Source organism: Grampus griseus (genome assembly GCF_964374135.1).
Source record: "Grampus griseus genome assembly, chromosome: 1".
In the NCBI taxonomy this organism is placed as follows: Eukaryota; Metazoa; Chordata; class Mammalia; order Artiodactyla; family Delphinidae; genus Grampus; species Grampus griseus.
This window is the reverse complement of record NC_139017.1, coordinates 54,696,986-54,712,068: the sequence shown is the minus strand read 5'-3', so window position 1 is coordinate 54,712,068 and position 15,083 is coordinate 54,696,986. Positions and strand designations below refer to the sequence as shown.

The 15,083-nt window shown below is 40.6% G+C and overlaps 1 protein-coding gene across 3 annotated transcripts in view; it reads right to left on the bottom strand.

Moving 5' to 3' along the window:
- Nucleotides 1-8,699, bottom strand: part of SUCO (SUN domain containing ossification factor) — a 76,071-nt gene extending 67,372 nt beyond the window's left edge. For 2 of the 3 annotated variants that reach the window (XM_082664002.1, XM_082664003.1), the window contains exon 1: nucleotides 8,381-8,699. In XM_082664002.1, coding sequence (XP_082520128.1) covers nucleotides 8,381-8,442 — 62 coding nt within the window. In that variant the 5' untranslated portion in view covers nucleotides 8,443-8,699. The remainder of the gene's footprint in view (nucleotides 1-8,380) is intronic. The other variant, XM_082664001.1, reaches the window with a different exon arrangement.
- Between the last annotated feature and the right edge of the window lie 6,384 nt (nucleotides 8,700-15,083).

The window sequence follows — 15,083 nt, the reverse complement described above, 5'->3', positions numbered from 1 at the left end:
TTTTGCTGGATCTTTACTGCCTTACTCCTTGGTTTAGCTTGCAAAACCCATCACAATTTCCAGAATACACTCAGCCCTCCGCATCCACAGGTTCCACATCTGGGTAGAGGGAGGGCTGAGTGTACTACGCCATTTTACATAACAGACTTGAGCATCCAAGGTTGGGTCCTGGAACCAATCCCCCACGGATACCAAGGGATGACTTTAGCTTTTATTTTCTACTCAGGCTTGTCTGCTATCACTTCCACCCATATCAAGTACATCGTCTCTTTTACTCATAATCTTTCTCATTTCTCCTGACAATTAAGTACTATCTGCCCACTGCAGGCAGGCAAGCAGACACACACACACAAACTAGGTAAAGGTCACTATTCATATTAGCAGCACCAGTGTATCTTATTTCAGTTCATGAAGCACCTGTATTCCACAGAAGTAAGGTATATGAACCACACATGTCATTTCTCTTAAAACCACGTCTGCCTTGACAACTCCAGTCCAGTTTTTCCCTTTTTTAAGAAACTACTAAACAATTCAGCTCTTTGTATTGTTCACTAACGCTCAAATCAGATACCTTAGAATATTAAAAGTGCAAAAGAAAAATCTCAGAATTCATTTAATTTAGCAGTAATGACTGGAATGCACAAGAGTATCCCAAACTTAACAAAATCTCCAAGGTAAGTGCCGTAGGCATGTTTGTTTTTTTTTTAAAAGCTTCATGAATAATTCTATTATTCATTCCTTGTAGAGCCAATCCAGTCAGCCTCATTTTTTAGATTAAAAATTTGACAAAGAAAAGGTAAAGAAACTTGCCTAAGGCCACCTCCCGGCCTACAGGCAGCAGAGAGTAGTGGTTAAGAGCACAGGCTCAGATTCAGGCTACTTAAATTCCAGCTCACTGCTTACTGAGAATGTAGGCAAGTTGGTTAATTTCTTTGTATCTTTATTAATCTCTTTAAAATGCTGTGTGTATCTCAAAAGAGTTTAATTAGGACAAAATGAGTTAGTGTATATAAAACACTTAGAACAGAAATAAGTGCCCAGAAAAGCTGCTCAACATCACTAATTATTAGAGAAATGCAAATCAAAACTCCAATGAGGGGCTTTCCCTGGTGGCGCAGTGGTTGAGAGTCCGCCTGCTGATGCAGGGGATACGGGTTCATGCCCCAGTCCAGGAAGATCCCACATGCCGCGGAGCGGCTGGGCCCGTGAGCCATGGCCTCTGAGCCTGTGCGTCGAGAGCCTGTGCTCCGCAACGGGAGAGGCCACAAGAGTGAGAGGCCCATGTACCACAAAAAAACCAAAAAAAAACTCCGAGGTATCACCTCACACCAGTTAGAATGGGCATCATCAGAAAATCTACAAACAACAAATGCTGGAGAGGGTGTGGAGAAAAGGGAACTCTCTTGCACTGCTGGTGGGAATGTAAACTGATACAGCCACTATGGAGAACAGTATGGAGGTTCCTTAAAAACCTAAAAATAGAATTACCATATGACCCAGCAATCCCACTACTGGGCATATACCCAGAGAAAACCATAATTCAAAAAGACAGATGCACCCCAATGTTCACTGCAGCACAATTTACAACAGCCGGGTCATGGGAGCAACCTAAATGCCCATCAACAGACAAATGGATAAAGAAGATGTGGTACATATATACAATAGAATATTACTCAGCCACAAAGAGAAACGAAATTGGCTCATTTGTAGAGACGTGGATGGATCTGGAGACTGTCATACAGAGCAAAGCAAGTCAGAAAGAGAAAAACAAATATCGTATATTAACGCATACATGTGGAACCTAGAAAAATGGTACTGATGAACCGGTTTGCAGGGCAGAAATAGAGACACAGATGTAGAGAACAAACGTATGGACACCAAGGAGGGAAAGTGGCCATGATGGCGGGGGGGGGATGAATTAGGCGATTGGGATTGACATGTATATACTGATGTGTATAAAATGGATGACTAATAAGAACCTGCTGTACAAAAAATTTAAAAAAAGAAATAAGTGCCCAATAAATGTTCACTGTCAATACTGGAAATAAAGGATTACAGCCAAGCTCTAACTTAGTTTCATGCCCTTTCCACTACACCAGTACCTACCTATATTTTGACAAGCAGCTTGTATACTCCTGAGGGCAGAGCTCAAGTCTCCTGCTTCTTCAGCCACCCCCACCACACCAAATACATTGTTGGCAACAAAATAATATTGATATTTTGAACAGATGTATGGATTCCTACTTCTAAACTCTGATACCTCAGCCTAGGATCCTACTTCTGCCAAAGCACCCAGGATGAATGAATAATAAGAACTTACATAATAGGGCTTACTGTGAGCAAAGCACTGTTTTAAGCACTTTACACATTTTCTCCTGTTATCGATTTCAAATACCCCATAAAAAGAAATATAGGGCTTCCCTGGTGGCGCAGTGGGTGAGAGTCCGCCTGCCGATGCAGGGGACACAGGTTCGGGCCCTGGTCCAGGAAGATCCCACATGCCGCGGAATGGTTGGGCCCGTGAGCCATGGCCGCTGAGCCTGCGCGTCCGGAGCCTGTGCTCCGCAACGGGAGAGGCCACAACAGTGAGAGGCCCGCGTACCACCAAAAAAAAAAAAAAAAAAAAAAAAGAAATATAAAATAAGCTTAGTACTTATGAGCCATGTTAATGCTACAAAACATTTTCTACCAAAGCTAGTTGTTACTTTTACGGAAAATATAAAATAATTTTAACTAGTGATTCATTACAAAAACAAAGTCCTAAAATAAAACCAAATTTTCTTTCAAAAAATTCGGCATTTATGAAACTAGTCTATCGCAAAGGATTGACATTCCTATACTACAAATACTCAAAAGCAATTTCCATTCCCTTGAGACAGGTACAATTTTATTTTTGGAATCTACTTTAAAATACGGTCTTGAAAACAAAACAGGTAACATACACCTGGCACTAAAGTACAATCTGCAACATGTACGTTTTCAACAAAGAGTATTTAGTTTCTTACTAAAGTATTTTAAACATATAAATGTTTCTACCTAACAAAATGTTTGTGGATATCTATCCACAAGATATTGTGGATATCTATCAACTCTCTCCTAGTATGACTGCCACTTTAGGGCTCCCTGTCTCTAATGTCTGTCCTTTCCAATCCACTCTATCCCCCAGTGATCTAACTAAAAGATCAATCTGACCTCACTCTCCGGTTTCTCCTATTTAAACTAATTCACTAATTCTCCTCTCAGTCAGGTTAAAATCAGAGTTCACCTGCACAATAATCAAGTTCCTTCAAAACCTGGCTCTAATCTCCCTTCCCATCTCTCTCCACCAACAGGAATCTTTCCTCTGCCTGAAACAAAATTCTCCCATCTTGAACTAGCCATTCTGCAAAGCATTTTATGGATGAGAACTGAGGCTCATAGAAATAATCTGTCAGAGGACACACAGCTAGTGATAGACCGTTATCTAGAATACAAAGACTTCCTTTCGAGTTTCTAAAGACCTTTTAAACTATTTTTGGTACCTATTTGTCAAATGTATGAGAATTGTTTGAATGTCAGGCTCTTCTCATTAGCTCTATATATGAGCTTCTCCAAGATGATCCTTTCGGGTTCAGGAAGAAAAAAATAGATTTTTTTAGTCTTAAAAAATAAATTAAACCACTCTGCTGGGGGATGCTGATAATGGAGGAAGCCGTGCACGTGTGGGCACAGAGAGCAAGTACTAAAGGTAATCTCTGTACTTTCCGCTCAATTCTGCCATGAACCTAAAACTGCCCTAAAAAATAAAGGCTATTTTTTAATTAATTTAGCTTTATCAAGATTAATATAAGGATTCACACTTGATCTGAAGGTCAGCTGGTCATAACAGCAGAGACTATATAGTCAGAAACCTGAGGAAAGAACAGAAGTTCCACAAACAGTGGGCTTTACTTCCAGCACATTGTGAGGCACTGCAATTTATGTGTGCTCAATGAAGCAAATTTAGGGATTATATTATTTAGTTTTAACTAAACTGACTCTCACAACATGGAGAAGTAGCTTTGAAAAAATTCCTGCAAAGACTGCAAAGATAATAATAATGCAAGCACAAGCCAACAAGAAAATAGCAGCGCTAAGTACAAGCTATTTCATCCACATTCTGATGTAAAATAATCTAGTCAGTCAATCACACACCTCTCATCAAACTACTACTTTTTAAATAAGAACAAAAAGGTCTGTTAACATAAAGGTTTAGACTGTTTATTTTCTTTCTCATCTTTCTTAATCATCTAATTTGTGTAATTTATTATGTGTACCAATATGCTATTAGTATACTAATACCATATTTACATATGTATAAATCTTATAAACAATTAATTACATATTAAAGGTGCATGCACAATGCTTTTCTGATGGGGGAATACAAAAAAAATTGAATATCCACCACTTAAGGCACTTGACCAAGTCTTTTTTTTTCCTCTTTAGGGTGGTCATCAATCTTCCTAGTTTGCCAGGACCAAGGCGGGGTATGCTAGGCTTCATAATGGCCCCTCCAGAGATGTCTGAGTCCTAATCCCTGAATATGTTGCCTTACATGGTAAAAAAGGTCTTTGTAGAAGTGATTAAATTAAGGAATTTGAGATGGGGAGATAATCCTGGATTGTCTGGGTGGGCCCAATGTAATCACAAGAGTCCTTGTAAAAGGAGGCAGGAGGATCTGTCATTAGTAGATGTGGAGACTGAAGCAAGAGGTTGGAATAATCTGAGGAAGGAGCCACAGAATACAAGCAGCCCCTAGAGGCTGAAAAAGTCAAGAAGCAGACTCTTCCCTCAGAGTCTCAAGAAGGAACCAGGCCTGCTGACACCTTGACTTTAGCCCAGTTAAGACTTATTTTGGACTTCTGACTCCCAAAACTGTAAGATAATAAATGTGTGTTGTTTTAAATCACTAAATTTTTGGTAACTTGTTACAGCAGCAATAGGAAACTAACATAGGGGATTCCTGGGACTTAGGACTTTCACTGCTAAAACCAGGATAAGTTGGTCACCCTATTTTCACATTTTCAATGCCCATAACAACATCTGGTACTTAATGAACATGAGAAAAACTTTTGTTGAATGACTTTATGATGAAACATACAGATAATGTACCCTTACTATTTTATAAAGATCTACCATATATGTTATCTCATGTTATCCTCCTAACAACCCTGTGGGGTGTGAATGGATTAGTTTTCCCACTTTTAGGATATAAGGACTAAGGTTTAAAGAAATTACAAAACATGTCCAAGGATGCAGATCTAGTAAGTGATGGAGCCGTATCTACAATATAGGTTTCCTGACCTACAGTCAAAGGATTATAGTAGTCAGGATCCCATGAATCAGGCGGCCTAGGTTCAAATCCAAGCTCCAAAACTTAATAGCTGCTTTACCTTAGTCAAGTTATTTAACTTCTCCACTTCCTTAACTATAAAATGTAAAAGTAAATTATCAATAATACTAATAGGGTTGTTGTGAAGATTAAAGGTGCTAAAATGTGCAAAGTACACACCACAGGTTTGTCAGAGATAGTTGACAATAAATAATAGCTATCATAATTATTCTTGCCACAGCTATAGTACACTTATGCCTAAAATACTCTGTACTATTTGATAAAGAATCACATGAAGTATGCAAAAGGAAAATAATAGCAACCAGAATGAATAATAAGAAGGATAGGATGAGTCTTTTGTGAAAGTAATCTAAGGTTAGGACTCCAGGCTGGAAAGACAAAAGGAGAAGGGAGACATAAGCAAGATCTATAAATATGTGACAGTATAAATAAAGTGATTGCAAAATTCAGTAATATTCGTAGGATGAGGAGTTTAGAAACTTATAGAGTATTGTAGTATAAACACATAGCACTCATAAATCTACAAAATGGTACGGCTTAAAAAAGAAATGGATCATAAAATCTTGGAACACTTTACAAATGACAGAAACAAAAATGACTCTTTGCAAAACTTGTCGAACCCTACAAGGGCATTAGGCTAAGGGAGAATGGAGATGTTGAGAAATGACCTAACAGACCATCTTGTAGCAAGAGTTAGATCTCCAGCTGAGTCAGTGACATAATTTAATTATTCCAATTTCCCAAGGAAGAACAGACTCAAAAGACACAACATACCCTTTGCCAATCACACCACACACCACTTCTCTTCCCTGATATCATCATCACCCTTCCAAAAAATTCTCAAGACTTAATATCCTATAATGCCTTTCCACGGCCTCAGTAAAGAACAATTAAAATATCTTAAAATTTAGCAGCGCAAACAAATCTCAAAACAAACTAATCCAATTGTTTCTTAAACAAAAGTTTCTTAAACTTTGCACTATTTACTTAATCCCTCAACATCCATTTTTCACTGTGAAAGTCAACAAACTTTACAGAACTTTATGACTATTATTTTCAATACTAGGCTGATTTTTTTTCTTCCCCAACAGGTCATGATCTCCTCACTACTTCCAATGAATAAAGTTGAGAAACCATATTGAGGTCAGCTTAAGCAAAAGACAGCCCGAAATTAAACAAAGTAATAGAAGTATGGTTAATTTAAATCTGCAAATGATTTTAAAAACCACACTGTAATGCTTGATTTCACTGCCACCAGCCAATTAATTTTTTTTAAATCATGTTTAAGGGTAGAAACTTGCAACTGGTAGATAAGTTAGTCCTGGAGATCACAGTATAGTGAGTATAGACAACACTATTGTATTATAATTATCAACTTGCTAAGAGACCAGATCTTAATTATTCCCACCACAAAAAGAAATGATTATGTGATGTGATAGAGATGCTAACTACTGCTACAATGGTAACCGTATTACATTATGTAAATTCATCAAATCAACATGTTGTACATCTGAAATTTACGCAATGTTATATGACAAGTATATTTCAACTAAAAAAAAAAATCAGAGATCCTGGTGTTTTAAACTTGAATGAAAAGTGTAACCTCTTTGCTGTCTCAACCATTTCAGAAAGTGATGAAGAATAACATGGCCTAAAGATGGGCAAGATCAAGTAGAAAGAGGAAAGAAAAAACATATATAACCTACAAACAACTAAACAGCCCCCAGAAAGAAGTGGATATGAACACAAGGTTTCTGTATCTCATGTACAAATTTAAATTTAAAATGAGGTGAGTGGACTCATCTCCTACATGCACTTCTTGGTAACCAATATGATACTAAAAAGTAGAAGGTGAGATAACATTGGTCTCATTAAAGGGTTCGGAATGAACGTCAAGAGACCAAATTTCTTGTTCTCTAAAACGTCTATCAACCTGCCAATCAAAATTGTTCAGCCAGGCAAGTGTTTTCTTTTCTTCTTATTTACATATTATTTTCTATGAACAACAACTCTACAACTTCAGTGTCTTTGGAATCCATTAGGCACCCACATAAATGAAAAAAAATTGTTGGTGTTTTGCAGAAATAAGCTGAACAAGAAACTTAGTTTATCTAGATTTTAATGTAACAGCAAATCACTTTGACTGAAGAAGCATCTTTACAGTCAGCAAATGTCACACATCTCTGAAGAAACTCCCTCGGAGGGCAGAATGGATGTTCCAAGTATCGTAGTAGCGATCCTTTGACTGACAAGCTTTCTCTTCTCCTTCAAAAAACCCCAAATGTGCCAGGGACTAACAGAAACTCCACAAACTTATAGACAAAGCACTCTTCCCGCCTTCAAAATGCAGGACTTATCCTTCCATTACTACGGGGCATTATCCAATCCACACTACCAGAAACCCCTGTACACACTACACCCTAAGACACTGTCTGCTAAACAGCTTCGTATCATCTACCCCTTGAAAAAGTGCTTCATAACGCCTCCCAAAAGTCTCGAAGAACAGCAACCCCAAGTGTACCCGAGGCCAAAGACTAGGAGAGAAAGGTCCAGGAAAACCAGTGCTCGTACATTAGTCACCTTCACGACAAGTCGCGTTTTTAAAATTGCCTGTGGGGAACACATCACATCCGACATACCTTATGCCCTTCCCACACCATGAAAACAAGTGGCTGCTACTAAGCCCGAGCAACTTGCCCAGCCTCTATCTGAACACTTCCCACACACAACCCACCATCACCAAGGGCCAGGGTAACCGGGTACAAAGGCAGCCAGGCGCTTCCCTCTCCCACTTAGTCTCTGTAAATTCCAAAACGCACCACGAAAACCTCCGCAGAGAGGGCTGCCAGGCCAGCCCGCCGAGGAGTCACAGAGTAATCGGTTTGTCGCTTCATAGGAGCCTTGGAGACCCTCACCCTAAAAGCCGGGATGATTTGGGGGTGTGACCTGGGCCGCTCCCTGCCCCCCTCTCCCCTCACGGGAAACTCCCGTGTGGTCGCGGCTACTCACCAGACCAGGGAACACAGAGAGAGGAATGAGACTAGGGCCAAGGCCCGCCGGTACTTCTTCATCTTCTCCTCCTTCTTCCCCCTGCCAGAAGGCGGCACATCCTCTCGGCAGCTGCTACTGCCGAGGCCAAGATGGAGGAGCCGGAACAGGAGAACGAGGATGAGACCGAGAGTTCGAAGGGCTGCGGCGCTGGAGGAGCGCCTCCTGAGCGGCTCGCGCGCTGGCCGCTCTCTCCCAGGGGCCCACAGCGGCGCCGACGGGTGCGCTTCACAGGAGGCTTCCTGGGACCGCCGTTGCTGCCGCGGCCGCCAGCTCGTCCGCGCCCGCCTCCTCCAGCCGCCGCCGCCGCTGCCGCCCCATATCCCCCCCGCCCTCCCCGGTTCTCGCTCCGTGCTGCCGGCGACCAACGGCCGCTGCGTACTAGCCTCTCAACAACCAATCACCGGCGGGGCCGCGACACCTCATACACCGCTGAGCTGGAAGAATACGCGTCACCCACGTCCCGCGGCGCTCGCACCCCCAACTAGCCTCCGCGCGGGCCACACCCCCTCGACGTCTCAGGCGGCTGAGCCAGAGGGAGGAGGACACAAAGCAAGAGAGGCGGGGGTGGCCACCGCCCCGCCCATCTCAAGTCCCGCCCACTTCAGGAAGTCCGAGAGGAGCCTTGTGACCCTCAGCCTTCTTCGTACGATGGCCCGCCCTCTAGCCCAGGGCGCGCCGAGTCCGTGCAAGGGCCCTTGGGAGCTGTAGTTTTCTCTCCGGAACCCTTCCCTTTCCCTTTCCCTGTCCTTCCCAGTATAACTGTTTTGACGAAGAGGTCTGTGGTTTCGCTTCTCACTGCAAGACTGGCCAGCTTTGGAATTGTTACATCCAGTTTTCCTTTTTTGACCACAGTTTGTGGCAAGGCCTAGAATGACGTTGGGGGAAAAGCTATACTAATAAAATTTAAAAGACGTTTTCCGGGTGTCAGTGGGCCGGGCCCATCAAGCTAGGTGCTGATTGGCTAGCGGAAAGAGGTGTGCCAAGAATTCCTCTCATCTGATTGGTTGGAGTGAGAAGTCTTCCGCATCTTTTCCGCCTCTTGGAGAATTTCGCTCCCCGCCAGATTCCTCCATTGGGATCGGCTCGATTGGTCTTCAGTCTCTTGGATTCGTGCTTTGGGTTCGCTGCGGTGGGGCCGGAAGGGAAAACTGCGGCTCCTTATGGGGGAGCTCCAAGTTCTGAGGTTCACCGAAAGCGGGGAAGCTGGTCGCGTACACACGTCTGTTGCTACAGTCTGAGACAAAAAGTGACCGCTTCTCAATCTTTAAAACGAGCAGTGTGCCCCCCGCCGCGAGATTTTTATGCCATTGAGGCCCCTAAAGATCTCTCAGAAGCTAGTTTAGGGATCCTCTGCCTGAAAGTCCACAATGCTTGACCGCTTTTCTTCCCAAGCGCCTCTTGACGTAGTTCTCTTCTATGAGGTGTTATAGAGGAAGACGCACGAGCTTTTGCTCGGGAGAAGACGTCTGGCCTCTGGCCTCATGTGTTCCTTCTTCTATCTCTGGTGATGTATTTGACTCTTGACACTAAGAGGGAAGTTAGTCTCTACCGAGTGATATTTCTTTTATAAAATAAGAAGTATAAAAGTATAACTCAATGGTGTTTCCCTTTTTGTCTTGGCTGTCAGAAACTCAGAAATACCTTCTCCAGAAAGCAGCCAGACATGGGAGAATGGAGACTCCAGTTGTCTGTGCCGTGGAACATGGCACAATGTCTAGTGTAAGAAATGTTCAAAGCAGGTGTTATTAAAGCGTGGGCCACTTGGTGCTCATGTGGTCGAAGGAAAAAAGACTCAGTAAAGTGCCCATCTAACACTTAATTTTGAACCACGTAATTTCCTTGTAAACCTTCTAAGTTGAATTCGTTGTTAATTGTATTCCCAGGGAACAGAATGTTTTGACTCATTCTAAAATTCTTACTCTAAGTCAACTGGATATTAGAAAAATTCTACATAGGATGATTTGGTTTTAGAAGAATTCATCCTAAACTAATTTTTCTGGCAATAATTAGGTAACAGTTCCAATGATCTGTTCATGGCACTTTTAGTATATGACAATAAAATCACTTCATCTCTCTCACTGCAGTAGGCAAGCTCTTAACTCGCCCAAGAGCAGTATCAAATGATTAATATGTAAATTAAAAGGAAGGTAGGGGCAACAGAAGGATGGGGATTATTTTACATTCATTACCATGTGAGGCACCCTTTTCCTTTCACTCCAGGAAATAGGTTATTCATGGCAAGGAACAGGTGCTCCTGAGCTGATCCTCAGTAGATCACAGCAAAGAAAGTTCTGTTAGAATACATGCTCAACTCAAGCCTGGCAAGTTATCATGTGCCTCTCTTGTATCCTCTCCTTCTCACCCCAAACCCACAAGTCCACCCACTGCTTTTCCACTAAGTCTCTGCAATGATCTTTTGGAATATACAGTTAGTAGATAGAAGTTTTCTTCCTTCTTTCCTCCCTTCCTTCTTTCCTTTCTTTCTTTTTTTTCTTTCTTTCTTCTTTTTTCCTACAGTTGGGGCTTTATTGTGACCCCTGTGGTAGGGTTGTCATTCACCTAATTATTAATCAATCATTAGCTTTTATTATTTCAATCAATAAATATCTTTTTCTCTTTTTGCTAGTTTCATTTCCATTGCTTCATGTTAAGGTATAATTTTCAGCCCTCTGAGCCTTTTCATTTTTCTCTTGGATATTTCATAATTTCAGTTCTCATCTATACTGTTGACTCCCTGGTCTATATCCCAACTTCTCTTCAAGTAGGTGCTGGACATAACACTTATTCTACCATCACTTCAAATTTTACCTGCATAAAATAGAACTTGTTTCCCCATAAATTAACTTCTTCACTTGAGTTTCTAGTTGTGTTAATTCTTCTTTGTTTTAAGGCTTCAGATAGTGAGAATAAGAGAAGTTCCATGGAGGTGACATTTGAAAAACTGGTAGACATTTTTCTGCATGGTTGGTAAATATAATGAGAAAAAATAATGGAAAAAATTATATTATAATGAAATAGATAAATATAATAAGAAAATGAGTAAAAATTATATAAAATAGAGTATAGATAAATGCCACCATACTCAAAAGTATAACATATGCCAAAGAATGGCAAGAAAGTATATAGAAAAATCAAAATGTGTATATAATCTTTAAGGCTCACGCTAAGTAATCACCATTTACCAGCTCTTAACTACACTACAGTGATTCTCAACCAGGGACAATTTTTTTTCCCTTGGGGGAAAATTGGCAATGTCTGGAAATTTTTTGGTTGTCACAACTGAGGTAATGCTACATCTAGTGGGTAGAGTTCAAGGATGCTACATCCTACAATGCAGAAGGCAGCATTACATAACAAAAAAATTATTTGGCCTGAAAAGCTGAAAGTACCCAGCTTGAGAAACTGTGCCATAGCAGAATCTCACAATTCAATAAAATCTATAAAGCACTGACAACACACAGGATAACTCATGTGACTTGCAAACCCTTGGATTATTCAGGAAGTCACCAAGAACTAAAATGCATGATGAACAGGAGCTCTCCCATTCCTAAAAGGTTAAAGACACAGAAACTCTGGACAGGTTGTCCCTGCCCTGATAGAGATCAGATACTCTGTTTGCTGATGGTGAAGAAGAAGCAGCAGATCTCAGAAAAGAAGCCAACCACTCTAGCCATCTCCTTTGTCATTTATCTCATATATAAATCATACTTTCAAAGCACAAGAGAAGAAATATTTGTCTAATTTAAGTTGGTGATATTTGATGAGCAAGCTCTGACTTATTTTTGAATTTGTTGAAAAGTTATTTGCCCTTTTCAATATTATAAAATGCTGAGATACTATGTGTCTTAGAGAGGAACAGCTGAGGCTCAATGAAATTAGATACTTCTAGAGTAAAAGCCATTTAGGACAAAAGTTCCCTGGAAATCAGTGAAAGAAATGCCAGAGAACTGAGAAAAGACATATACAGAGACAAGAAAAGGGACTAAACCAGATGGAAAGAAGGGTGAATGTGGTGATCAGCACTTAAATTTTTAACTACATATAGATACAGTACAGAGATTTCTTACTGTTTGTCTTCACTCCACTTGCTGCTGCTTCTTTGAGTGTGTGTAGACATGTACATAGAATAGCACATACCTGTTTTATTCAGTCACTCCTTGCCTGAGGGGAGCCTAAACTACTTTGCCAAATCTACCCTAGAGCACTGATAATGTGGCCACTGGAGGAGGAAAATGTAGAACTCAGAGGGAGATAAGAAAGTGAATTGCTTCTCTAGGACAGCCTGAGAACTCAGTCCCTTAACAGAAGAATCACAAACTGCAATGTTGGTTTGTTCAGTTCTGTTTATACTGCAAATAACAAAAGATAAGAATTCCCCTTAAAATTTTTGTACTTTATGATCGCCAATCTAATCTTCTATCGCTGGTTACAAATGTCTGCTTTGAAAATACATGAATTTAGCCGGCTAGTAATGAAATCAGCCAGAGGAAAGATTACTCAGGAAGTGGGTGATGGAGAGGGAGAAATCTAAGACAGTTTCCAGGAGGGTGTGTGGTCATGACATGAATGGGAAAGTCAGGAGTCACAGGTTTGTAGGAGAGATTAGTTTGATTTTAGGAGCATAGTTTTGAGCTTGAGGTCTGGTGGAAGGACCTAGCAAGCATTTATAAATACATATTTCCAAATAGGGAGAGAAACGAAGCAACTGATGATGATGTATTAGGAGTTCTAACTGCTGTGCCCTTCAGTACCTCCTGTACAATGCTCTCAGATGAAGCTTCCTAAAACATTACCTTCATCACATCCTTGCCATGTCCTGAAACACCTGTGTTCTTAGTTCTTGTAATGTCTGTCTCCCCAAGCAGCATGTAAATTCCTTATGCAAACAGGTCATGTGTTATATATGAAAAACACAATGCTTTTTTTTAATTATTATAGGGTCCCAAGAAATAATTTTTTACTTAACTACTATTTCATTTGTCTAATCATACCACATTACAATCTGCCCTATATATATATATATATATATATATTTTTTTTTTTTTTTTTTTTTTTTGCGGTACACGGGCCTCTCACTGTTGTGGCCTCTCTAGTTGTGGAGCACAGGCTCCGGACGCGCAGGCTCAGCGGCCATGGCTCACGGGCCTAGCCGCTCCGTAGCATGTGGGATCTTCCCGGACCGGGGCACGAACCCATGTCCCATGCATCGGCAGGTGGACTTTCAACCACTGCGCCACCGGGGAAGCCCTGCCCAATATTTTTAATTCCTAGGAATAGCAATGCCCTAAGCTGGGAAAGTTTTATGTAACTGACAGTCTAGAGCCCCTAGCCAGCTATCTCTTCCATTACAAATAGCCAACTTAGCTTCTTAGCATAATACTGTTTGACTTGTATATGATTAGATTTTTCTGGGCTTAAATTATCCCTGAGTAATCTGGAGGAATAACATGTTTAACAAATACTTACCGAGCTTTTCTTATATGAAAGGTGCTGCAGCAGATTGCCTCCAGGAAACCCACATTGTCCTAGCAGGTTTCTTAACCTTCTTCCAGACTGCATCCCTTTGGCAGTTTGGTGATACACATGGGACCCTTCTCAGAGGGTTTATAAGGGTATAAAATAAAATAATAGATTACAAAGGAAACCAATTAAACTGAAATACAGTTGTGAAAATATTACAAAGCAAATTTGTGATTAGTAATACACGTGCTTTTTTATTAACACATTAAATAATAAGACTTAACAGCAGGTCTAGTAGCTTCAATAATTCCAAAAGAGTGATGAGTTTAAAAGGTATTTCAAGATACCTACAGGGACTTCCCCTGGTGGCACAGTGGTTAAGAATCCGCCTGCCAATGCAGGGGACACAGGTTTGAGCCCTGGTCCGGGAAGATCCCACATGATGCAGAGCAACTAAGCCAGTGTGCCACAACTACTGAGCCTGTGCTCTAGACCCTGCGAACCACAACTACTGAGCCCATGTGCCACAACTACTGATGCCCACGCGTCTAGAGTCCGTACTCTGCAACAACAGAAGCCATCGCAATGAGAAGCCCGTGCACTGCAATGAAGAGTAGCCCCACTCACCGCAACTAGAGAAAGCCTGCGTACAGCAACGAAGACCCAACATAGCCAAAAATAAAAAATTAATTAATTTTTAAAAAGATACCTACAATATGTATCATGTGATATAAAGATTTCCATTAGTGACAAATTTATAGATATTGTTAGTACTACTAAGGTTACTTACCTACATTCGTAATGAGAGAATTATAAATTTCAGTAAAAGGTTAGTGAAAATAAAGACATAATTACTTTTCTGTCCAAGTTCATGGACCAGTGAATTGTATACGTGGATTCCAAGTTAAGAAGCTCTGCACTGAAGCATTATTTTTAAAATTGTGAGTCACAATTAGTTAGAGAGTCAAGAAATCAATTTTAAGGGACTCCAGGGGTACTTTTTAAAAAGTAAAAGGTAATAATTTATAAAATATCAGTGTCTCAGTAAGGGGTAGTATTATCTCAGTTACTGTTGTTTCAGTGACGTATGTATTGTGTATGTGTACATGTGTATATATGTATGTGTTCTGTTATATATGTATATGCATACTGAGTTGCAATGTAAAATATATGTTTTAATGTGATTGCAGTAAAAATAAAG